Here is a 24935-nt window from a genome sequence, read left to right as displayed (position 1 = left end):
GGGGAGGGGGGGGAAAGGCAAAGTAAAGCATGCTGGAAAGAAGTAATTTTGAAGTTTTGTAAATGCTGTCAGGTGCTGGGATGAAATTGTAGGCATTCAAGAGGAAGGGCCAACTGGATGAACTCACCACTATGGCATATATGAACAATATATACTCTACTGCTAAGGCAAATGAGAGAGAAAATGCTGCATTTATCTGTTTGTCACCAACTATATGCTGAAAGCATGTCTCTCTTGCTTAGTGCAAAACAACATTAAAGGGAGGAAACTAAAATTCTAGAAAGCAAAAGAGTGGAATAGAGTAGTATTTAAAACATGTTAATTCTATCAAAAAGTCAAGTGGGGCAGTTATCCTTTCTGGTGATCCTAAGACACCTCCAAAAGATTTAAGCAAAAAATGAAAATTGCCAAATCAAAATACAGAATTACAGAAATCATTGAAAGTAGGGGAAAGCTTTGGTAGGAGGATCGTCAACAGGACCACCTCAATTAACAAAGAAATTGATAAGATATGACATGAACAAATGTAGCAATTAGCACAGAGAAGTCAAACCAAGTCCTCTGGTTTATTCTGTTTCATGTTTTAAAGAAACGTGTTTTAAAAACAGCTTTTTTTTACATTAAAAAGCTTTTTTTTGGTACAATGCATAATTAAGCTACGTTAAAATAAATATAGCACCATTTGCACTGAGAATTGGGCCTTGAAGAAGCACCTACTTTAAAAAATCCAGACTGTATTATGTAACAAACTTTTATAGAATCAAATTTCTCAATGACAAATACATTGTGGCATAAGGCAAAAATTAATAAATTTACTATTCAGGCAGGTCTTTTCATAGTTGTTATTTGCAGGGTTTGTTGATCCTAGTGACTGTTTCAGTGGAGAGACACTGTTCATGGGGATGGGTCAGTGGTACGATCCGGTGTTCATGTCTTTCTGCGCCTGCCATACGCACTAGTGTACATATTAGCATGTTATAATGGCCAGCCCTCACTTCATTTCGCTGCTGTTTTGAGCTACAGAAGAAACGTAACACACTGAACAGCTAGCTGAAAATTAGTGCTGAAGTAGGGGTAGTAACATTCTTATTTTCATTGCATTTTTTGCCTAATTGCACTAAAGGTAACATAAATAGCAAGAGATCAACATTTGAACCCTGGTTAAACTGTTAGTGGAAAACAGTTTTGGACACTTTACAGCTCAGTATTATCTGCTTGGGCCAACCTACAAAATCGGCCTACCTGGAAATACAGATTTGGGTTTCTCTGCTGCTTAGATGAGAACTGGAGTGCCCTACCTGACCATCCCTGGATCTTAGAAACTCTATCAAGTACTTTAAGCCTTTAGCAGGCCTGTCTGTAGTTTGACTAGCGCTCAATACCTATGCTGCAGCACAGTGAAACTATTTTCATCTTCATGTGCAAAAGTCTGTTAAATTTTAAAAGCTATTGGGCTTGCAAGTTGTTTGAAACCCACAACTGTATTTGTCTTGCTGGCAAGACCTCAGTTCTCCTTTTCACAGTCTATTTCTTCTTTCCTTTTCCACTTCCCCAAAGTCTTGTGTCCCTTCAGCAATTCCTACTCCTGTTGGCTTTTGTCCCTGAAAGGTGACCCAGTGCCCATCTGCATGATCGTGGGGCTGCTCACATGGCTTCTGAGAGGTGAAATGTTTAATCCACACCGCTCTCCAAGGCGACAAGTGAGGAGAGCGTTATATTAGTGCTAAGATCTTTGCCAGCACTGATTTATTTAAGGAGGACATAGTGTTTTGTGTGTTTGGAATTCAGGCCAAGCAGGCAGGACACAGAAGGCGATACCATTTTGCAGCTAGCTCTGGCAGTAGGCAGCGTGCAGTTGGGGAAGTTATGTGCCTGTTTGCCTAGAGAATGCCACAGCAAAGACCAAACCTACTCTTAAAGTTTAGTCAATGCTTTATTAGTTTCTTGATATTCCTTTTAAGTGTTTTTTATTTGTTTGTTTATTTTTCTCTTTGAAATCTAACACCAAAATTCATGTCATGATTGAAATTTAAAAGTCAGGAGAAATCTTTTTGTCAGGATTGTATTGTGCTCCTGTGGTGTTTTTTTTTTTTTTTGGTATCACACTGGCTCAGTTGTGGTGATTCCCTAGGATTAATACCCATTCTTTTCAGCATCCTAGATAATAAAATCAGGTAAGAGTGGCAGTTTTTTGTTTCTCGTCAGCTTCCTGTGTTGAAACTCTTCTCTGAACTATGAATATTCTTGTATTTGGTTAAGTAGTTTTAGCACTTCACAGTCTGCCCTGCATCCCCTTATGTTCATGCTGCTCTGAACACACAGGCTGGGACATGGAGAAGAAACAGGCTGAGGCAGGTGGGAGGAGAAAGCAGCTTTCCTTGGGCTGTGTTGTTACACCATGATTCTAGGTATTCGTGTTATGACTTACACGGAGTTCAGCCCTGGGGGGTCTCTTTCCTTTGCCCTCAGCACTGTCCCTGAGAGCACAGTAAGGTACCGTGGCTTCCTCAGGGAGCTTACAACTCAAATAGAATAAAAAGAATAAAAATAAAATTCCAAAGCAAGGAAATAAAAATCAGAATTTAAATAATTTGTCCAAGGTCAAATAGCAGTTCAGTGGCAGAGCCTAAAATGAAGCCGAAGATCTTTGGCTCAAGCCTGGTGCCCTGTTCAGATGCCTGTTTCTTTCCACATGAAGCTGTTTTTCTTTTAGATTTTACTGCTGGAAGAGGCATCTTGATAACTGTTCCCTACAAGCAAGCTTGAACTATGAATCGGCTAAAATTACTGAAAATGCTGTTAATGTACCAATGTTTCTTTAAAAGTTGGCCTGTAGATACAAACTGCTATGCACATGTCAGATTATGCTAGATATTCCTGGATTTTACTAAAGGTGGACAGATAGTAAAATGCTGAAAAATTGCTAATTGGTAATAGCGAATAGTTTAAAAAGAGCAAAGCATGGATATTATCCCATAAAATATTCATTGCAAAAGCTCAAATAATGAAAATAATGCTTAAAATAAAAGACTGTTAGTAGTTAATTAAGAACAAAGTAAATTGGTCTTAAATTGTTTGCTATGGATAGTTAGCCATTTAATAAGAATTATCATCTTCCAGGCAAATGGCAGATAGCTAGTAAATAGGTTTTTCCTAGGAACTGGCTGGAGGGGAGAGCAACTCTCCACACATCTAAGTTTTAGTCACTTATCATTTTGAAGTCAATTCAGAGCTTCTGGCAGTTTATGTAATCTTAAGCCACTGTTACCGCTGGAGTTGCAGAATTCTCAATCAGGTAGAGTCCTTTTTAGTTACATCACTGCTTATTTAATTAAGAAGGAGCTGTGATTTTAGGAACAAAGTGTGCCTTTGGCTTTGCGTTATCATCATGAGATGGCAGTTAGGTTTTGCCCTCGTCACGGAATGGATGTGTTTAAAACCCTGCTGTTAAGAATCACCTGAAATAGCATCACATTATGACTTCTCAGGCACTTTTTCCCAGAGCTCACAAGACAGCTGATAATCCGTGTGTAACGGCCCTGCATGCCCAAGAGAGAAGTGCCCCACCATGTTGCAAAGTCTAAAGATGGTACTGTAGCCCCCGTGTAGAGCTCTGCTGGAGAAGGACCAAACCACCATCAGTGGTTGACTCTTCCCACACTTCACTGGGTTTTGGCTGAAGTATCTGGCAGATGGTACTACGAAACTAAATTCCTCCTTTCTGTTTTTCAGTGTCCTTTAATAGCTCAGTGGGAGAAGTCAGATATAGGGTGGAGAAATGTAGGGGTTTAGGGAAAGCATATGCTTCATGTCATGTTTTGTGGGGCCAGAGAGTCACTGGCTGGTTCCAGCTACTGCTGTGGAGTTAACAGGAACAGTACTCCAGTATTTAGTAAAATGTATACTAGGTTCTCTCCTTAAGCATCGTGTATATATATAGCAAATAGTAAATAGGATTAGAAAATGACAACAAATTAACCAACAATAATAATACGTTAGCTGTTTTCTCCCTACAGCCACCTTATTTCCTGCTGCCTTTCCTATGGGATTACAGGTATTCATCTGGTCAGATATTGTCCCGGGATGTTTCTACAAGGGTTCCCGCTGAGTTCGATGCAACTTGCTCATATATGTCTCTGGGCATAGTATAGTGTATTCCTGGATTAGGAGACTGCCAAGAAATTACTTTATGGGAGGAAAAAGCAGAGTAGAGAGGATGGCAGAAGTGTTTTGTTCGAGGTCATGTTTTGGTTTGGTTTTTTAAATAGGTGAGAAATGACTATGACAAAAGTCCTGCTCTAACTCATGAATGCAACCCAACACCCGAATAACTGAAACCAGATTTTGCCCCAATTACTGGAAAGTAATTCTTCTCCTGTCTTTATGACCTGTATTTCTCTTAGTAGGAAGCTTCAACTTCATAAAAAGAAATAAAATTCTGCATTAACTCAAAAGTAAGCTGATAGGGGGAAATGTTTTAACTTTAAAAAAATACATACCCCATTCAGTTGAACCTGTGGTTTAAAAAGAGGGGGAAAAATCAAAACAACATAGCAGCTGCAATTTGAAAAACAACACTCTGATGCTGAAAATAAGTGATTTTAATCATAAGTACCTCCTAGCTTATTTGCAGATAGTTGTACGCTCTGAGAAGGGGAAAAAAACCCCACCCTGTAATAGGCCCTAGGTCAGCTGCATTGATTTAATGCATTACTTAGGCTGCCAGAGCAGAGGTAGAGTCTCCTCGCACTGCATTAGGAGCGCCTCAAGCCTCCGTGACTCCTTTTGATCAAATCTCTGTGAAAGATGAGTGTCATGCCCTCTTCAAGCCAGCTGTGAGGGGACTGCCCTGCGACTGGAGGAGCACGCTGGAGCACACCACTCCGGGGCAGCGAGGTGAGAGCTGGCTGCAGAGGTGAGAGGCAGACACAACTTCGTACTGTAGGTCTGGAGAACACCAAGGGGGAGGATCTTATTTCACTCCCCTGTGCACAGCCTGAGCATACATCAGACCTTGAGGTGCTCAGAGTCAGACAAGAGTACAGAGGCGTGTGATGGTTCTGCCTTAGTACTTGTACAGGCAGGAGTGTTTCCAGTACTTCTTTGTACAACTCACTGAGGGAATGGGAAACTGTTTTATAGCTCTGGAAACATAAGCACAGTAAGAATGTCTGAGGTAAGGAAAGTTCTTTGCAGTTCTATATGAATGTGTATTTTTACTGTGCAACTTTTACTTGCGGTTATGCACCGTGGAGATATAAAAATATCTTGCAATGGTGTTGTTTTGGGTAATGAACAATGGAGATGAGAGCTGTAGGGAGCTGTGCTCTCCATTTCTTAATTACAAAGAGATACTGTGAAAGTAGAAAACTAGTTTATGTTAAAAATCCTGGTTTTCTTTCTGCTGTGCACTGTAAACAACTGTATGACTTTTCTGTTCTACAGTAAGTAATGCAGAATTGCAGGCTGATTATAATAAGCAGAGCCACCACTTGTGTAATTGTTTTCCAATTGAAGTAGTAGCATGTAAATCATAAATACTTGACAATGTTTAATTGCACAAGTCCTCAATATACATTAATAGCAATAAAAATCTGTGATTTGTGACTCATGTGTTCTGAGTCAAGTGCTTTAAACAGATACATTATCATTATCGTGACGTATAAATGCACTGGAGAGCAGATAACAATGTAATTTCACTATGAAGTTCTTCAGAAATTATTACTGAAGTGGGGTCTAGTATATGCTCTTTATGTACAATTTATTGTTGACTATTTAGCAGCCAGAAAATAAGGCCAGTAATTTTTTTTCAGGATCAGTCTGTTGGTATTTCAGGGGGGCAGGGGGGAGAGGGAGTGTGTGTGTGTGTATTCATCGGGGGGGTGTCTGTTTTTGTAAATATATTCCTCTAATTAAGAGGTAAAATGCTCCAGAATAGAAGATGCTTATTTAATTTTTTTTTTCCATCATATAGAAAAATAAACATGGTTTAATTGTCAGCTTATACATAATAAGGTTTTGTTAGATGTGTTTAAGATACGTTTTACTTTCTGGTTTATTAATTGGCCAAATACTTCTAGTTTTCTGTGTAACAAATCCTTGTTTTAAAAATGAGGAGAGGGCAGATTGCTAACCCAGGGGAGGACTACTAATATACACAGGCTGTAGTTTATCCTTCTGTAAAATCCTATGGATCCTATGGCTAAAAAGTGACACTATTTTTTTCCCCTCTACCTTTTTATTTTCTTTCTTTCTTTCTTTCTTTTTTAACTGATTTTCAGTTTGAATAACCTGGGAGCCAGGCAACATTCTGGTATTTTTGGGATGTGGGAGAGGTAAAATTAAATAAACTAGTTTTGGTTGGTTTTTATTTTTTTTTTTTTAAAAGCATTGTCTGAAAGATATTTAGCAGTCAATTTTCACATCTGATCTGAAGTTGGAGTTTATTGTGCTCATTTGGTTGAGATTGTTGTTCAGGCAATTTCTATAGAAATTTTTGTAATTCATGTAACTACTTGGCTTCTTGAACCTCGGGAGCTGATTGTTTGTCTTATCTTTTGGTGAGCTAACTCTGTGCTATGTTGCAAAACCTTGAGGCATGTTGTGTTTCTTCGTGTTCTTGGAGTCTGCAAGTGAAGTCAGCTTCATTAGTTTCATGATGGCACATCAGTGCATGGCTGGTGTTGCCGCTTCCTTCAAGCTACTCCCGGAGCATGATCTGGGCTGCCTTGGTTTGGATAAGCTTGTAAGGATTTGTCAGCCAGATGTGACAAGATTGTCAAGAGGCAAGTAAAGAAGGAGATCTGATATTAATCAGTGCATAGCTTGGAGCCAAACTTTCTCAAATGCAGTGTAGTAACATGTTCTTCTCATTTACTGCTTCTCTTTGTGGCTATACAACTGCCACTGTCTGAGTTTGACGGTTAAAAGGGATGCCAGCTAATAGCCTTTAATTGTAAGGATACAATTCTAGGTGGGAAAAGATCATATGCTTCTATTTTTGTCATCCTTTTGGAAAATACAGTTCTGTTTACTGCAGTTTGCTGAAAAATATGCAAGCATTATGTTAGACAGGAGTCTCTGTTTCTGTACTTTGCTTTTAAAATACTGGAATTGTGGCTCAGCTCTCAGTGCTGGAGGAGTGGGAGGTGGGAGCCTCTGCACTTCAGGTCATGGTGCAAAGTGGGACCAGCATTGTTTTTAACTGCTAACAACACTGCCTGTTGGTTTTCTTTGTTCTGGTGATGAGAACAATATACACTGAAGAAGACCTTTTCTTACTGCTGCTTTTACAGAAAATGGAAAAAATACAGACTTTCAGAGAATATATCATGTATGTTCTATTAGATCTATTTTCCATTATGTGTATAAGGCTAATAAGTTTTCTTTAGAATCAGTATAATTGTGCATTGCTTTTTGAAATAAATTCTAGAGGGTTTAGTAGTTTACAGCTTAATCTGACTACTATTTTAACAATAGGTGAACATGTGAGAAGTAAATAATCTTATGTTATGGAAAATATATGGATTTTTGCTTGACTGATTCTTAAAAACTAATTGCTCTACTTGTTGTTTGGAGTACCAAACCATCTACAGCCCATTTAGAACCCTAAAAATAATGTTATCTGCAAACATATCCAAACCTGCAAGAGAGCTAAATCTTCACAGGAACAGGAAAAATCATTACAAATGTTGGACTGTTTCAGGGGCTTTACTATAGCCGAGACAAAATTCTGACTACTTAGGGTACAACAAGGTTTGGCCTTTATACCAAATGTCTTGACTTCCAGCTTCTGTGCCTGTTCATGGTATTGTTAAAAAATCTGTTCATACAACATTGAGCATGTCATTCCATTTCCAGTCAAAAAAGTCGGTGATTTGTTTTGTTTTCAGTAAAAAAAAGTCTTCATTATGATAATATTAAATATATCTCTGATAAGAACAGGAATGGCCTCTTTTTATTTTAGATAACTTTTTGCTACATATACATATTTTTAAATAACTTTTTCTGTGATTTAGCATTTAGTAAACATTTTTCATGCAGATTTGAGCTAAAACTTAAGTATGAATCTTGAATTCATTATTCCAGTAAAACATCCACCAAATGCAGGGAAGAAAAACTGTTGTTTTGGGCCTCTGGGTCATCTCATGTCCTTCCACTCTTCACAGTTCCTATGTGCTGGGCAGACAGCAGTTTTTGTCCTAAAAGATGCTACAGTTAAAGTTTTACGGCACGTGTCATCGCCTTTCTTCTTTTTAGTTTCAATTTCTTATTATATTTTTACCAATTGCTATCTAAAAAAATCTGCTTTGGGGGCTGAAATTTCTCTATTCATACTCAAAAAAAAAAAAAAAAAGAGACGTTTTCAGTCTACTCTTTAAAACCATGGTAGGATTGTTTCTTTAAACAAATAAAAATAATAAAAGAACCACAAAACTTTTTACTCCAGATTTCACATATAGCTGATTATCAATGAGAAATGGCTATGTTTTCGTCTGAAAGTAGCTGGTGTCTCAAAGGCAGTTAAACATTTCTTCAACTTTGTTCAATAAAAAGGAATGCTAAGTTTTAAATTGTGAAATTACCAATGGAGCTATACTGTTGCATAAAATATTGCATAACTGTAGCATCATAGATAGTATCATGTGTATGTATACAAATACTGTTTGGGCTTAAAATTTATGAAATTGCATCAAATTGTGTAATGCTAAATATTTCAGAGAGGTTTTATTTTCTTTTTATTCTTTAGTCTGTCTTCATTCTGTAACAGGAAAAAAAGAAAAAAAAAATGTATGCATGCATATGTAATGGCTTTGAGCAGGGGTGTAAGGAACTGAAAAAGTTAGGATTGTCTGAAATATTAACTCACCCAAATTGTGCACATCTTTATAAACTGGGTAAAGAGTTGAGGACGTAAAGTTCTTGGCTTGCAGTTGACATACTAATATTCTTAATTTCTGTGATACTTGTGCATTTGTGTTTTTAACAATTATTTCTTGCTAAGGTATGGCTTGGAGTTAAACATCTAATTAAACTTCAGTACATGGACAGGTCTGTAGTTTCAGCATTTAACATTCTATGCATAGCGTGTCCATATGGACGAACAGTACATGCACAATTTATTTGCTAGATTAAATAGCATCTAGTGCTTTATCATAAGAAATTTCACACCATTTCTGTCCAGTGACTTACCTTTACCCCTAAAGCCCAAACTCAGCAGTGTTTCTTGTCAGTATGTAGCAATTTGTTACTCGTTTTAGAAATACACTATCAATAATTTTTCTTGTAAATTTATTTAAAAGGGAATTGACTTCAACATCTTGTGATAGACGCTGCTTAATAGCCAGCAGACTGTTTCCGACCTAGGCAGGCTAGGGCAGGTACTCCACGGGAACTGTAGCATGCACTTTCAGAATCAAAAGTAAATAACAACTAGAAGATAACCATAATGTGACATTTTTCATTCGTCAATTTGTATTTCTTGATTTCTTTCCCAAAGGAAAGGATAAAAGAGCGTTTTTTATGGCATGCGTTCCGCAGCCTGCCTGGGCTGTCTGTCAGCACCCACCTGTTGGTAACAAGGGAGATTAATTGCAGCATAAGCCAACGTACGTACAAGCACGTTGCTGAACAGCAAAATTAAGTTTTACTGTCCAGTGCTTTTTGTTTAAAGAGTAGCAGCCTGAGTGTGTGTGCTCTCACTCTCTCGCGCGCTCTCTCTCTCTCTCTCTCTCTCACACACACACACACACATTCTTTTCTCTTTATAATTATTTTGACAGTGCCATTAACAAGAGTTGCCCTAAGGGGCCCTTTAGGGTAAGTGACATGCATGAGGAGTGATTTTCATCCCACAAGTTATGCTGTGATTAAAGTTTGGCTTTGTAGCATGCTGCCTTTCTCAGAAGCGACTCCCTTCTGCTTTCTCGCCCAGCCGCGTGGCCCGAGAGTGCCCAGAGCTCCTCTCCGTTCACCGCAAAAGCTGCCGCTGAGCCCAGGTTCTCTGTAGGGTTGGGAGGCTGTATTTAGACATTTAATTGTCTCTTATCTCAGTTCCTTGCTCTCAGGACTGTTCTCAGTTAGAAAACCTTTTTCACGAAGTGGTGACATGTGGGCTCATGGTTCCATAGTTCAGTAGCCAGTTAAAACTGTCTTTTACATCCACAAGCATGGCTGATTTGACGGCCTGGTGCCATCCTACGAAGGTATTACCTAATTTCAATTCCATCTTACTAAGCATTTCCATTCCCCCCACAACCACTTTTCGACTGTTTTTGAGGATGTTTTAGTCAATTATTACAAGAACAATGAAACATTTTCAGCTCAAGGTGCTCAACTGCACCCACAAGAAAGACTTCTTTTTTTTTTTTTTTTTTTTTTTCTTTCAAATTTTAGGCCAAAATTTGCTTTATTCAGCTCCACTGACAGAAAGCGTTACAGGGTAATGCAACTTGCTGCACGATCTGGGTTGTAAATACTCTGTTTATGTGTATTCTCAGGCTGTGGCTGTTTAAAGGGAGGTCAGGTTTTGGTATCTGACCCTAAATAAACAATATGAATATATACATAAAGATCTGGATAATTAATGGGTTTAATGGGATGTATTCTTTGGTCTTATCTAGAAAATGTATTCAACTTGTGGCCTTTGTGTTCTTTTAGGAGTAAAAATCATAACATAATTTCTCCAAACTGAAGGGATAAGTGGGAGTTGAGTGGTATCAGCACTGGCCAAAATTCTCAGCACAATAGGTGTTAAATTCAACTCCTAAATCCATGCTTGGACTCTGAAACAAAGGGTTTTCGTCTGAGTTTTTCAAAGGTTCTTGCACCTCCTGAGCTTGGTAGGAGTGTACCTGGTCGGTATGTATGAAAAGCAGCCCAGTTATTGAAGAGCCATCGTGGATTTAGAAACCGAGATGCAAGTGTAACTTTGTGTTTAGTGGCACTGTAAAAGGCAAGTTCTGGCACATCTCCATCTTCCCCATCTCTCTCTTAACTGTTCTCTTAAGCAGGAGACAAGAATTTTGCTAAATTATTTTACTAATAAGCAGTTTGTCAAATGAATCATCTAGGGCTGACATTTTGAACGTGTCTGTGAATGGCGTTGGATCTTTGGTCCGTGCTGTTTACTCTGTCACATCCATGAGAAACTTTTCAATACTTAATTAAAAGCTTAAAATACGGAAGATATCAGACTGTTTTCTAGATACAACAAACTGTAGGGCTTGTTTGCTTCTCCTGAAAGATGTTTTTTGTTACTTATTATGTTTATTAAATAACTGTATTAACAGCAGCTGTTACTTTGTAAGAAACATTTTTTTTGGTGAGATAAGACTGGAAATAGTGTGTACAGCATTCAGGTTGGTATGATTAGAAGTCTTGTAAGTACTTTTCCCTTGTTTTAATAATTTTATATAATTATTTATTTTAGTCTTACATATTTTAAAACTTTAATATAGAAGGAGCAGAACTTGCAACAACCAAACGTACTTTAGTTACACATGTACATGGGTGAGCACCCCTTTGTTTTGAGAGCCAAGGCTGTGAAAGGCAGGCAGTGTACCTATGCTGTCGTGGTGCGTAACTTGCCACCACAGCTTTGACCTCGGCCATAGCTGAGAACCTTAAACTCACGACAGAAGCAAACACCACAATTCTGAGCAGAACACGTGCAAGTTGCAGGATGGGCCAGGTCTACTTTGTGTAGAGTGACTGCGAGGGGCCTTGCCGTCAGACCTGTACACACCTACGCGCATTTCAGCGTGCTCCTGCGTGCTGTCTCCCTTCTCCCCATTCCCTGTGAGGCCTTCAGCTCTGCTTACAGCAAAGGGTTTCCATGTTCTGTCCATCCTCCAGGCATCCCATTTCCTCTTTGAAGTGAGCACATCAGGAAGAAGAAAATGGCCCAGAGCCTTTCCTTGGAGATGCTGCAGGGGCCCTCCTAATATTCTCTCCGGGCAGATAGGATTCGTAGCCTTGCTAAACTCGGAATACGTTGAATCTTTCAAGGAACAATAGAGATCTAAGATGCTTAATCTAAACTCTTAACAGATGTAATATCAACATGCACTTTAGGTTTAATTGTTGGGCTGTCTTCAACAAGTATTTACACCATCTGGAGCAGCCCAACACCTTTGGTGATTGTATTTAGAATATACTGGAATATATTTTAGTTACAATAAACTTCAGGGAGCTCAACAGAGTATCAAAAACTGAAATCTGTGTTCAGGAATAACACACATGGGGCTAAACGTGTGCTATTGAGTGGACAGGGTGGGTACAAATACATGTGGGATATATGAAAAAAACAAATATTATTAGTGTGGTACAGATAGGCCTAGCTGGGTTGTGATACAGTGTAAGTAAGTGGATACAACATAAGTTGAATAGTTGTTTTAGATCATGACAAAACTGACAGACATTTTGTTTTTTTATCAGTGGAATATATCCATAGGGGAAGCGGTAAAAGTTGCCCAACAAAAAATGGACAAAGCAAAGCTTTGCCAGCTGTATGATTTGGAAAAGTACAGCATTGAGAGATATGCTTAAGATAAGTGGGTTTTTTTTCCCCTCTGCTTTCAGTGATTGTTCAAAAGATTCAAACGCAGTAGTAATCAAATGTGAGTGGGTGATGAAAAAAGGAAGACTTTTATTCAAACTTTGCAACCACAAAAAAACCAGTTAGAAACAGGGAAGAAAACAAATTGGAGAGGAAGGCAACTTCATACTCCTGTTTGATTACTGTTTTCTTGACTGCAAGATGCATACACATTTGGATATGGCCTTTGATTTACCTGTGGGCTGCACTTTTAATTTAGGAGATGGTAAATGTATCTGTCCCTTTACTTCCCTTGCAAATCTTTTATGAGATGCAAGCAAGAAAATATTTCCTAATAACCAGACATATGTCCCATGTTTAATTTTTTTTTCTACAAACCAAAAAGAGAGCTTAATTTTTGTGGATTATTCTTAATATGTGAGAAAATTTTTACCTGTACTCTAGGAAATAAAAAGACTTTCATGTTTTAGCTGATTGGTAGATGAAAAAATTCCTGATGCTTTACAAATTGATGTTCTTTCCTCATTGTAAGTCCTGCATCTTCCTCTACAAGTGTTCTTATTGTGGAACCAATGCAATTCTGCAGAAATGGGACACATCCCAGTTCTTTCCTATCGGATATGTGCTCACTAGAACACGTGTCTTGCAGAGTTACATATATTCAGTGGGTTTACTTTTTCTGGGAAATAAAGGTGTGATGGCCATAGGCGATATGGCTTGTTGCTGGAAGCCCTCAGTAAAGGACATGAAAAGTGCTATCTGTTATATCTCATCTAATGGAAGTTTCTCTCACATATTTCTTTCATGTAACTCCTATTTCTTCCTCTAACTTGCATTTTAAGCTGATAGAAATTTCTTATCTTTGCTTTCAAAAGGTGTAACTGTAACATGGCATCAGTGACAACATTCTGTCAGTAACCCTCTCAGTGGAGCAGCAAAGCTCTTCATACGATGGCAGTAGCTTAAAACCAAAAAAAAAACCCCAAAACCAGCTCTAAAATTAGGGGTAGCTTTGTGCAAAGAGGACAAGGAGCTATGTTGAATGCCAGAAACAAAGGAGGGTACTGAGCTGTGCATACTGATGCTGAATCCTGCAAGGGTAGTCCGGGACTTGCTCTTTCATTTTACTGGTGTCTGCACTTGCAGCTCACTGTGTGCAGGGAACCAGATCAGTGTTCTGGAAGGAGCAGAGATCTCCAAGTTGGTCCTGACAGGGTCTTCAATATTTATTTCCTTTTTAAATTTATTTCCCAAACCAAAGTGCTGTCAAACCAGAATCCACTTAACATTGAATGAGAGTTGATACAGTTATACTGTCGTTCTTCTCTTGCTGCATGTTTTTTTAAACCTGCTGTTAGCATGTTGCAAGTGAGCACAGGTCCCAAGAGGCTGTAGGAGGGCATAGATGATCTCAAACTTTCTATAAGAAACAAAGCCTGATAATCTACTGAGGATCAGGATGAACTTGTCCCATTAGCTTGTGCTTTTCTTCAGCTATGAAGGCTGCAAGAGGGTTGCAAAGAAATGTTCAGTAACTTTTGAAGCATAATCGAAGCCACATCGATATCTGGGAAAAAAAGATGTCAGCAGTCATGACTTTCAGGCAACAGATGTTAAGACTTCTTTTTCAGTGATTAGTAGCTAGCTGTTTTTCAGTGGGCAGTTTAGTGGTTAATCTGTCTGTCTCATTAAGAGGAATCATTTGTATTAAAAATCTGATGTTCAGATTCCCACAGTCCTGCTGGTAAAACCACAAAAAATCTTGATCAAAATTTTCAAAAATGTTGCTGATAATGGATTTGGAAAGATCCATTTGTAAGAGAGAGTGTGACTGGAAAGCAATAAGAAGATCCTTGATATACTGTAAGATTCAGTTTTCAAATATCTGCCTTATGTTTCTGGAAAATTAAGCTAAATAATAGACCTGAATGAAAGGATAGCACTTTAAAAAATTTCCACTTTAATTTCCATCTACATTTCCAATCCTTTAATTATGATTTTGAAGCTTTACATGTATATAATATATAAAGTTGCTCCTTTGTTCTATAGAATGAAATTGTGTGTACATTCCACTTGTTGGGAAAATAAAGCTCATCAAAAGGCTTGATATAATTACAGTACCTTAGAATAATGTAATAAGGATAGTAGGATTAACAGGCAAAAGGCAGGTATGAAGTTTTGCAAAGTTTCTCTTCATTAAACTCTGATATAAGTTAATTTGGGAGATAATCAAAGTGTGTCTATTACAAGTGCCTTTTAAAGTTGAGTGATAAATGAAGATATAAAATTGTGACTCACCGATTGTTTTAAAAGCTAATTTTGCTATGTTATGTGTTCTTTGTGACTACGTTAATGCAAACTTTGCTAGAAAAGTTTCAGGGGAGAGACACTCTGAGAAGCACAAATGAAGGGATATGCTGCCAACCTGCAAATCACACTAGGTTCTTCACAGGGATTCTTACAAGTTCTTTTTAAAGTCAGTGACAGATCCCTGATTTGAGAGTATACCTTTGATATGTTAGCATAAGAGGGGTGTCCAGAAGCAGTAATGTATTGACTCAAGGGAAGGATCAGTTTCATGTTTAGAACAGAAGGGAAACTCTGCTCCCCAAGAGCCTTTTTCATATATGTAAAGCAAAATGTCCTTTTGCTTTTTATGGTTTTTCCATGTGCAGTCTTCTACACATATACAGGAAGACAAAATAAATACATGGGCCACATAGAAGAAAGATCTTATACAAAGTTATGAAATGAAAAATTTTGTAGGGTAGACATTTCTTGTCTAAGTACACAAATTAAGAAGAAAAAATAGTTTTAAAGATAAGTGTTTTGTGGAACACGTCCAAAGGAAAAGGAATGAAGAAACATTTGAAATCTCAATTAACTTATTATCATGACAGGTTTTTTCATTGTGCATATTTCTGTTACTTCTTGCAGAAGAAGGATGTGCTCTTTTGTAATTTTGTCTGGAGGGACTGCAAAAGATGCATCCATGGAATGCACTGTAGCTTACTGAACCTAGCAGCATTGCCTGTGGAAGGTGTTCAGCCCGTGCAAGTCACAGAATATTATGTATGTACAGAGGTAGAAGACTTGAACTGCGTTATTGTTTGGTATCTTGTGATAGATATTAATCAGAAGCCAACTACACTTTTTTTTTTTTCCCCCCAACGTTTCCATAAGAAATTTATGGCTTTTTATTGTTACATGGGAGTATTTTAGCATCTAAGTGAAAATATATCCTCCATTACAGTGAAGTAATTCACACTGCATGCGATATTGATGTGTGTTTTATGACTTTATGGGGAGCACAGAGCTTTTGTCAAGAATTCAGTATTTTGCAATGGCTCCTTTAAAAGATTAAAGGCAAAGCAATTCAGAGATTTCCAGAGCCCTGTTGCTACTTGTTCGAGCCCTTCAAATAAAGATGAATCTCGGCATCAAGTCACTACAGTTAGGAGATGTGCATGTAAGCTAACTCCTTGATAAGCCAGCTATTTAGCCCAAATCCAGTCATGCAAAGCACGAAGCGTGCAAATGTCCTTCACATGCTTGTTTGTAGTAGACTGTTATATGCAGTGTCCTCTTCTGTCCTGAATCAGTCAAATTATTCAAAGCCCAGTGAAATTACCTTTATCTAGTAGCGTCGTTTTCATTTTAAACCTTTCCTGTCTCCATCTTTCTTATCCTGATTGTCCAAAAAGTTGCTTCATTGTATGTTTTCCAAAAGTGCTGGTGTGGGGATGCCTGCATTGAAAAGATATTACTTTTTTCTTCAAGCCTTGTCTTGCTTTTGTACGGGTATTAGTAAATAGTGAAAGTCCCCATTTTGCATAAGACCCTAGGAACAGGAGCAGGAGCCAGTAGCAGGCATAACTTGACCTTATTTCATATTTGCCTCTCTGTACTTTCAAATGTAAACCATTTTATTTAAAAAAAAAAAAAAGTTGCAAATATGTTACAATTGCATAATCTAACTTTATATTCCATTGCAGAATTTCTGCATGTTAATTTCTTCACTTTTCCTCCCTTAATAAATATTCCATTTATGCAGGAACTATTCTCAGCATCAGATCTAAGCAATACAGCATCCTACAAATGGTTTACTCTATAGCATTCCCTCGGGAGCTTCAAGTAGGACCTCAAAGTTGTGTCTCTGCCTTCTGCAGCTGACAGGCAGATACAGAAGAAAGCATATATTCCAGGAAGCAAGCTTGTGTTACCCTGTTGATTAGGAATATTTGAATACTAATTTGATTTGCATGATAGATGACCTTGATGAGAGTAAAGTGATGCACAAATTGAACTGTGTGACTGGTTGCTATCTGTTTGTGGGCTCTACTTTGCCTATTATCTTTGAAGCGTTTCCCTTAGCAAGTGTGACTGTGCTGTAGTCTTTGAGGAGTTTAAGTACTTTTTGGTGAGCTTTGTTACTGAGAAGAGTTAGCAAAGTCCTGTATCTTTGACACGATATACGTATTCTGTGTGGATACTGCTCTCTGTAAGGGTTGGCAGCTATGCAGAGCTAATGCATTGTTTGTTAGAACTTTTGTGTTGCTCTATGTAGTTCCAGCACAACTCCAAGAGAGTGGGACTTTTATCAGTGCCCTTGTTTTCAAACCTTCCCCAGAAAAAGTCATCTTACGTAGATTAGGTGATTTTTATAAAGGTGTTCAGCCTAAATAAATCTACAGAAGTGTTCCTGTGTGCATCATTATGTATTTTGCTTCCATTATATTCTATTATTCTACCTGGTGACTGTTCCTCTTTAAAGCAGAGGCAATCTTGCATAACTCAGGTTTTGCCTGGATTACTTATCCTGCACATTGATAGGTATGTGCTGGTATGTTAACTGCCTTCATGTGGATTTTATGGGCGTATTATATAGGTGTAATCTGCAGGCTCTAGATGGTGCTTATATATATTACCTATCATCCTTTCCATTCATTTCCAGGCTATCCGATGCACTCTCGTGAACTGTAGTTGTCAGTGTTTCAAACCTGGGAAAATAAATCAGCGACAATGTGACCAGTGCCGGCACGGATGGGTAGCTCATGGTAATACTTGTTCTTGCAATCTATAGAAAACCTTTTAAGATCCTCCCCACTGCTTTATGCATGCTTTTTGTTACCCCTCACCCCCCTAGACCCCAATATTAGTTACATTCAATTTTGTCTGTCTCTTGTGACTCAAGTTTATTTACATTTTGTGACTTTATTTTCAGCCCTGAGCAAATTAAGGATTCCCAACCTCTACCCATCAAGCCAGGTAGAAATAGTTCAGTCCAATGTTGTCTTTGATATCAGTAGCCTCATGTTGTATGGAACCCAAGCCATTCCTGTGCGCCTTAAAATTCTGCTAGATCGACTTTTCAGCGTTCTGAAGCAGGAAGAGGTGATACAGATTCTCCATGCTTTGGATTGGACACTACAGGATTATATACGTGGATATGTACTACAGGTATTTAGAGGGGCCTTTTTAATATAAATATGATAGCTAGGTAGTATTTCATAATATTGTCTAGCTTAATTTTATCAGTAGTTCACAATGTGTTAACAGTGTGGTATCTCTGAAAGGGTTAGTGTGAGCTTAGCACCAGAAAAGAAAGAGTGGGATTTTCATCATTGCTCTCTTTGTAGTCAGACTTAACTGAAATCTTCCTATTTTGCTGAAATCTTATCAACAAAGGTAAGCCAATGTAAAACATTACTGGGAATCTGTCAAAGTAAAGGCTTCAGAATTTGCTCTAGAATTATTTAAGTAGTGAGTTTACTTTTATGCAGCACAATAATACACTCGCAAATAAAATTGTCATAATTTTAATCACTAGGGACAATATTCATTTCTGGTGTAGTGCTGCTGACCTTACTGGAGCTACATCAAGGATGAATCTGGCCCTATGTGCTTACACTGATGTTAGTCCTTGCTACTGTGGAAGTTACCTTTTATGTAAAGTAACATTATGATCTTACATTATGACACGAATCAATATTTAATGGTCTTGATAATCTTGCTTTTTAGTGTTAGGATTAAAAATATGGAATCAATTACCTTGAACCTCTACCACATGAAAAATTTATAATGTTACGTTCTTCATCATCTTAGAAACTCTTACATGCACTGTGAAAAATCTCAGTAGGCCATCAAATACATGTTCTGTGATAAAATATTTATTGTAGTTATTGGGAAAAGTTAGGCATAGCTAGAGTTTGAAAGAACTCCAACACTCTAGTGTAATTACAGCTGTGCTCTGTGAACACTGGCAATAGATCAATATAGGTTCATTTGTTCTCTGATCTTAGTTGCTTGGAAGATTATTAAACTTGCAATGAAAGAATACTTGACTTAAATGAGAAGCTAAATCTTGGTCTGATTGCTCCATCTCTGCTGTCTGTACTTACATGATGCTAACTGTTGTTCAGATGACGTGTCTTAATTTTTGTGGAAAGGAATAGTTTATTGGAAAGTATTACTGTCAGTTCAGAAAGAAGGAATCTTACCCGTGTAGTAAAATTTGGAAGAAAGTATCACAGAATTGGCATTAATCTCTCATTAGATAGAATGATTTTATCATCTCACTAGAGAAGAATTTATAGTTCTGGAAAAAAAAAAAAAAAAAGAGAGATCCAGGGGAAGGGTGGGGTTTTTTTTGTTTGTTTGGGGGTTTTTTTGGGGTTTTTTGTTTTTTTTTTTTTTTTTTTTGTTTGCCTTAACTAATTCCTGACTTATTTAAATATTTTTGGCTGTAGGATGCTTCAGGAAAGGTGTTGGATCACTGGAGCATAATGACTGCTGAAGAAGAACTGGCCACTTTGCAGCAGTTTCTTCGTTTTGGAGAAACTAAGTCTATTGTAGAGTTAATGGCAATTCAAGAGAAAGAAGGGCAATCAATTATAATACCACCAACAACTGCCAATTTGGATATTAGGGCGTTCATTGAGAGCTGCAATCAACACAGTCCTAATTTTTCTGCTTCCTTGGACAAAATGAGTCCCACCAACATTCATCCCTTTGAGAATATTGTAAATAACATGGCTTTCATGCTGCCATTCCAGTTTTTCAGTCCAGTGCCTCCACCTTTGATAGGTTCACCACCAGAAAGACATTTGATTGAGCAAGGTCAAGACCATTGCAATGAATCTAAACAAGATGTTCAGATACCATTTTCTGAAAGCAGCTTCTTAACTTCTAGTTCTGCACCATTTCAGGTTGAAAATGAGAGGAGCATAAATGGTCCAGATGTCACCACTAAAACAGAAGATGATGCCCTTTTAAGTGATTCCAGTTCACATAATACAGCAGCAAAGCTTGAAATGACAGCACTATCTCCAGAAAACAAAATGAAATCTGTTGAAAAAAATGGCGCTGGGCCAAGGAAAGGGCGCGTGTTCTGCACCGCCTGTGAAAAGACGTTTTACGACAAAGGGACTTTGAAAATACATTACAATGCTGTTCATCTGAAGATAAAGCACAAGTGCACAATCGAGGGCTGCAACATGGTCTTTAGCTCTCTGCGTAGTCGAAATCGTCATAGTGCAAATCCTAACCCCAGACTCCATATGCCAATGAACAGGAATAACAGGGATAAAGATCTAAGAAATGGCTTGACCATTGCTGGACCTGGAGACAGCAAAAGGACAGAGTTTACGATTTTAACTCCGGACAGCAGAACTATTACCAGCTATGCCAGCTCTTGTACAGATCCAAAGGGTCAGGTTGCGTTTCCCAGCATTGGACAGAATGGTGTCCTCTTTCCAAACCTGAAGACGGTACAGCCTGTCCTTCCGTTTTATCGCAGTCCAGTCACACCAGCTGAGCTTGCTAATACTCCAGGTACTCTTCCTTCTCTGCCTCTTGTTTCTTCCTCAATACCAGAGCAGCTTGTTTCAAATGAATTGCCACTTGACATGCTGCCCAAGAAGAAATCTCGTAAGTCCAGTATGCCTATCAAAATCGAGAAGGAAGCTGTTGAGACACCTAATGAAAGCAGCGATGTTGCCAGTTCTGAAGATGATACACGTCTGCAAGTGGTAAGCGATGGAGAGCTTGAGACCTGTGAGCATAAGATAGAGAAGCGGGTGACCGACAGGGTGGAAAAGCACCCCCATTCAGGTAATTCGTGGAAATCTCTCTCTGGGGTAGAGGGCCCAAAGTATTTTGAATCTGTCTTTGCGCCAAATAACAAATACATCAAGGATATCTCTGAGAATGAATTGCATCACTCTGAGAAAGAGGTTAAACCAGAAGATAACCAACCATTAAAAGTAGTTTCCCATGAGGTTACATATGAAGATCCAAAACACCACCACAATGATGTTGTAAAACCAATGACTGAACCCCCCATGTATATTAAAGAGCAGTCAAAGCGCAGGATTCCTAAAAATGACTGCCCTGAATTGCAACATCACTTGCTGACCGGGGGCTTTTTCAGCGCTTTGTCAAACAGGGGTGCTGCCATTCCTTGTTTTGAAGACTCTAAAGATATGGATCATGTCAGTCAACATGAACTAGGGATTCAGAAGGAAGAAAGCCGCTTTCATTGTGACATCTGTAAGAAGACTTTTAAAAACCCTTACAGTGTAAAATTGCATTTTAAAAATGTACATCTCAAAGAAATGCATATTTGCACAGTTGAGGGCTGTAATGCTGCTTTCCCTTCTCGTAGAAGTCGAGACAGGTAAGAATACTATAAACAAAATTGTATTTATTTTACAATCACAATGGAGCCTAATTTGAAATTAAAATGAGTGTTTGAGGAATGGAGCCTGCAAAGATTTTCAGTGTATCCTCGTATAGCAGGTACGATAACTTATCAGAACATTCGTGAAATGAAAATCCATTGAAAGAAACATTTCCTTTCCACTAGACTACGAGGTATTAAATAAAGCCATGAAAATTTCATAACTGATAAAGACTGCAATAGTTGAAAGAATACTTTAGAACATAAAGGGGAAGCCACAAGGGTATGAATTCAGCAATTTTCCATTACATGCATGTGTGGACTCTACGTGGTTAATATGTACTTTCATGTGTATTTTAATGTATACAGTGTTCTTTAATGAAAAAGCAATGAGATCAATTCAGGAAATCTTCACTTGCCCTTGTCCTTGCTTTACTCAAGGATTTTGAACAGACTGGTGGGAAAAGCCCAGAAGAGAAGCAAGATCACTTTGTCAGTACAAAATTAACACTGCGCAGTGCTAGTTGAACTGACGCTACCTGGTGTGTATCCACATTGGCAGTGCTTTTAAGTGAGGTGACATACTCATTCCTAAACTGTATCATGATCTTGGATTCAGTTTACTGTTAGCTGCAGTATTGTGTTGTTGTAAACTATTCTATTGCGGCCTATTATGTACTAAGGCTGAGAAACAAGAACTGAAGCTTTATTTTGACCGTAAGTTATGCATGTGAATTTTAAGTCGATAACAAACCCGGTAAAGTGCAACTAAGTCTTGTAAGTTTTCTAACTGTCCTGTAACAACGTTACAGGAGCTTTTGGCTGCAGGAGGCATGCCTGGATAGCAGTTCAAAGTGACACAAGGTTTAGATTGTCTGTAATCTGCTGGGAGTACTGGAGCCAGCTGATGCAGACCAGAGAGAGGATGAGCCGGTCTCTGAGGACTGGCCGCTGCATCTGAGATGCACACATTCATCTGCTGCTGGCAGGGCTTCATTCCCTGATCTGCTGCATGCATCTCCCCAGATGTGAATTCCTCTCCACTGTAATTGTGATATGGGCCACAGGAAAGAAGGCCAGCAGTAAGATTTGTATTTGCATGCCACAAATTCCATCCCACACCAGTATATTCAGTTAAGTTTTAACATAGGTGCTTTTAGAAGATAGTTTATTTACCAAAAAAAAAAAAAAAAAAAAAGAAACAATAAAAATCTAACTCGCAAGAAAGCTTGCAAGCTTTGTGCAAAACTAGTTTTTTGGAATGATTTTGCAGAAGTTTCTAGACTTTAACGTAGAATGCTCTGACTGCAAGTGCAAAATATTTCTGTGCCCTTTTGAACAGTTTGTAGTTTGAATTAAACCATGATGGTAAAGGGAAAAATGAATGTTTGCCTTGTATTGCAGTAAACTGAATCTTCTAGCCAGAGCCTGGAAGTTCCCAGCGAGCTCACTGGTAGTATTCAGTGAGGAGTCAGGATTCAGTGATTTCATATGTTTTGGTTGTTTTAAACTGATTCCAGAGATACACATTTGAAAACTGCAAGTTGCATAAAATGCAATATTACTTTCTTCAAGGAAATGCCTGTCAAGGAAGAGCTCTGTACTGATGTGTACAGCTGCATCTTGGCACATGGTTACAGTACTTGAAACCATCAGTATTTTTTGCAGATTAAGATGTCACTCCTTTCCTGCTTTGTCCATTGGGAAAGAATCTTGTTTCTTCCCCCACTCAGTCCGTTCTCTGACCTCAGTTCAGTATACAAATTTTTAGTCTGTCGCTCAACTCTTTTGAGGCCCAGCACTAGATCTAGTGGAGCAGACAGCTATCCACAATGAAGGGGAGAGTCTGGAACATTGATTTTTGTAGAGTTATTTCTGTTATATGCCAGTGCAAGCAAGTTCAGATACCCAGTCACACATGTAAATCATCCATGTGGACTCCTAGTGTGGCAGTTGGTCAAGGCAGAATTATACAGTTCATGCATGCTACTAAATATTGGGTTGGGTTTTTTTCTTTGTTAATGATCATTATGAAACATCTGTTAAGTTGAGGCAAAACACTTTTTTGCTAAGTTTGTCTTTGTTCTTCTAGACATAGTTCAAACCTAAATCTTCATCATAAGCTTCTGACTAAAGATACACTGGAATTCAGCAACCATTTCAATGCAACATACCTCTTGAAAGACATGGCTAAGGAGTTTTGTCAAGATGTCTCTTTAAAACAGCATGTTGGACATACTTCTGTAATCTTCCAAGGAATGAACAGAACAGGCAGCTTGGTTTTTCCAATGAGCAAAATTAGTGAACCCTGTTCTGAAAGTTATGGATACGATCCATTAAATGATGGAGCTGTTCTGGATCTAAGCACTACTTCCAGCGTTAAATCTGAGAGCAGTGCTCATTCTTCTTGGGATTCTGACGGAGGAAGTGAAATATGCACCATGCCCTTGGATGATAGTGATGAAAGCTGTGAAGGACACAGCCTAATGCCCCATGATGAACTCTACCAAGACTGTACTTTAATTGAGAAAGCTAATCAAAACATTACAAATTTACCTTCCAGTTTGCCAATAACTTGTCATATATGTCAAAAAACTTACAGTAATAAAGGAACTTTCAGGGCTCATTACAAAACTGTGCATCTCCGCCAGCTCCACAAATGTAAAGTCCCAGGTTGCAACACGATGTTTTCGTCTGTTCGCAGTCGGAACAGGCACAGTCAAAACCCCAATCTGCACAAAAGTCTGGCTGGGTCACCAACTAACCTACAGTAATATCATGCTGATCTTCATTTCTTTCTGCTAAGGATGAATCATTTCAATTAAGGAATGTGTTAACTTTAGTTTTATTTAAACTCATTTGACTTTTAGCCCACTAAGCAACCATGGTCAAAGTCTTTTCTCCTGTGTGTGCTCTCCAGCGGTTTCATTTAGCAAAGCTTGGTGCTGTAGTTTTTGTGCAATTGTTTGTTTTGATGTTAAATAGCTAAAGCTTCTGTAAGGAGAAGAAAGTATCTTAGAAATGTGAGGAAATATGGAGACATTAACTAAAGTATTTCTGATACCTGTGAAGTATTACTTGCCAACAACAGGAGCTTCAAATGAGGACGTTCATCCCTTGTGTTTACATGTTAAATGGGTTGCTGTGTAAGAAATAAGTAATGATTGGGGTGAGTTTCTTCTGGTTGGCTTGAGAGTTTGGGGGCTACTACTTCATTCCCAAGACCTTAGTCTGAAGCTGACTTGCAGTATTAGTTGAATGTAGTATTTGCAACTTACTATATCACAAAATCCAAAAGATAAAATACAAATTTAGGAAGACTTGGCATACATACCAAATCTTCTGAAAATCCTGCAGTCCTTACTCTTTAAGTTGGCATTTCACTTGAATAAAGATTGCAGTATTTTAGCTTTCTTAGAAATTAGTACAATTTGCTTTGCAATAGGAGGGACTACCTAACTTGGCAAGGTTGCCTGAATAAATCTGAGACATTCTGATAAGTTGTAGCGATAGAAAGAATGAAGAGGTTAAGCTAAAATTTCTAAACCACAGTAAATGCATCCATAAAATAGGGAGGGGAAGTAAACCCTTTAATTTAAAATGCACTTTTTGAGTTCCAATTTGAGGAAGAGTAAAGTTTTTGTTAAAAATGGAGAAAAAAAAAAAAAGGGGGAGGGGGGGAGTAATGGAGAAAAA

The 24935-nt window shown here is 38.2% G+C and overlaps 1 protein-coding gene across 1 annotated transcript; it reads left to right on the top strand.

Moving 5' to 3' along the window:
- Positions 1-5031: 5031 nt before the first annotated feature.
- On the top strand, positions 5032-24013 carry BNC1 (basonuclin 1). The gene is made up of 5 exons (XM_008941411.1): positions 5032-5176; positions 17514-17616; positions 17784-18019; positions 19309-21236; positions 23332-24013. The coding sequence occupies exons 1-5, from the start codon at positions 5168-5170 to the stop codon at positions 24011-24013; spliced, it is 2958 nt and encodes a 985-aa protein (XP_008939659.1). The 5' UTR covers positions 5032-5167.
- The last annotated feature ends 922 nt before the right edge of the window (positions 24014-24935 follow it).

The sequence above is a fragment of the Merops nubicus genome, unplaced genomic scaffold (genome assembly GCF_000691845.1).
Source record: "Merops nubicus isolate BGI_N331 unplaced genomic scaffold, ASM69184v1 scaffold23235, whole genome shotgun sequence".
Lineage (NCBI taxonomy): Eukaryota > Metazoa > Chordata > Aves > Coraciiformes > Meropidae > Merops > Merops nubicus.
Note: the sequence above shows the minus strand (reverse complement) of the source record. Positions and strands in the feature narration are given on the sequence as shown.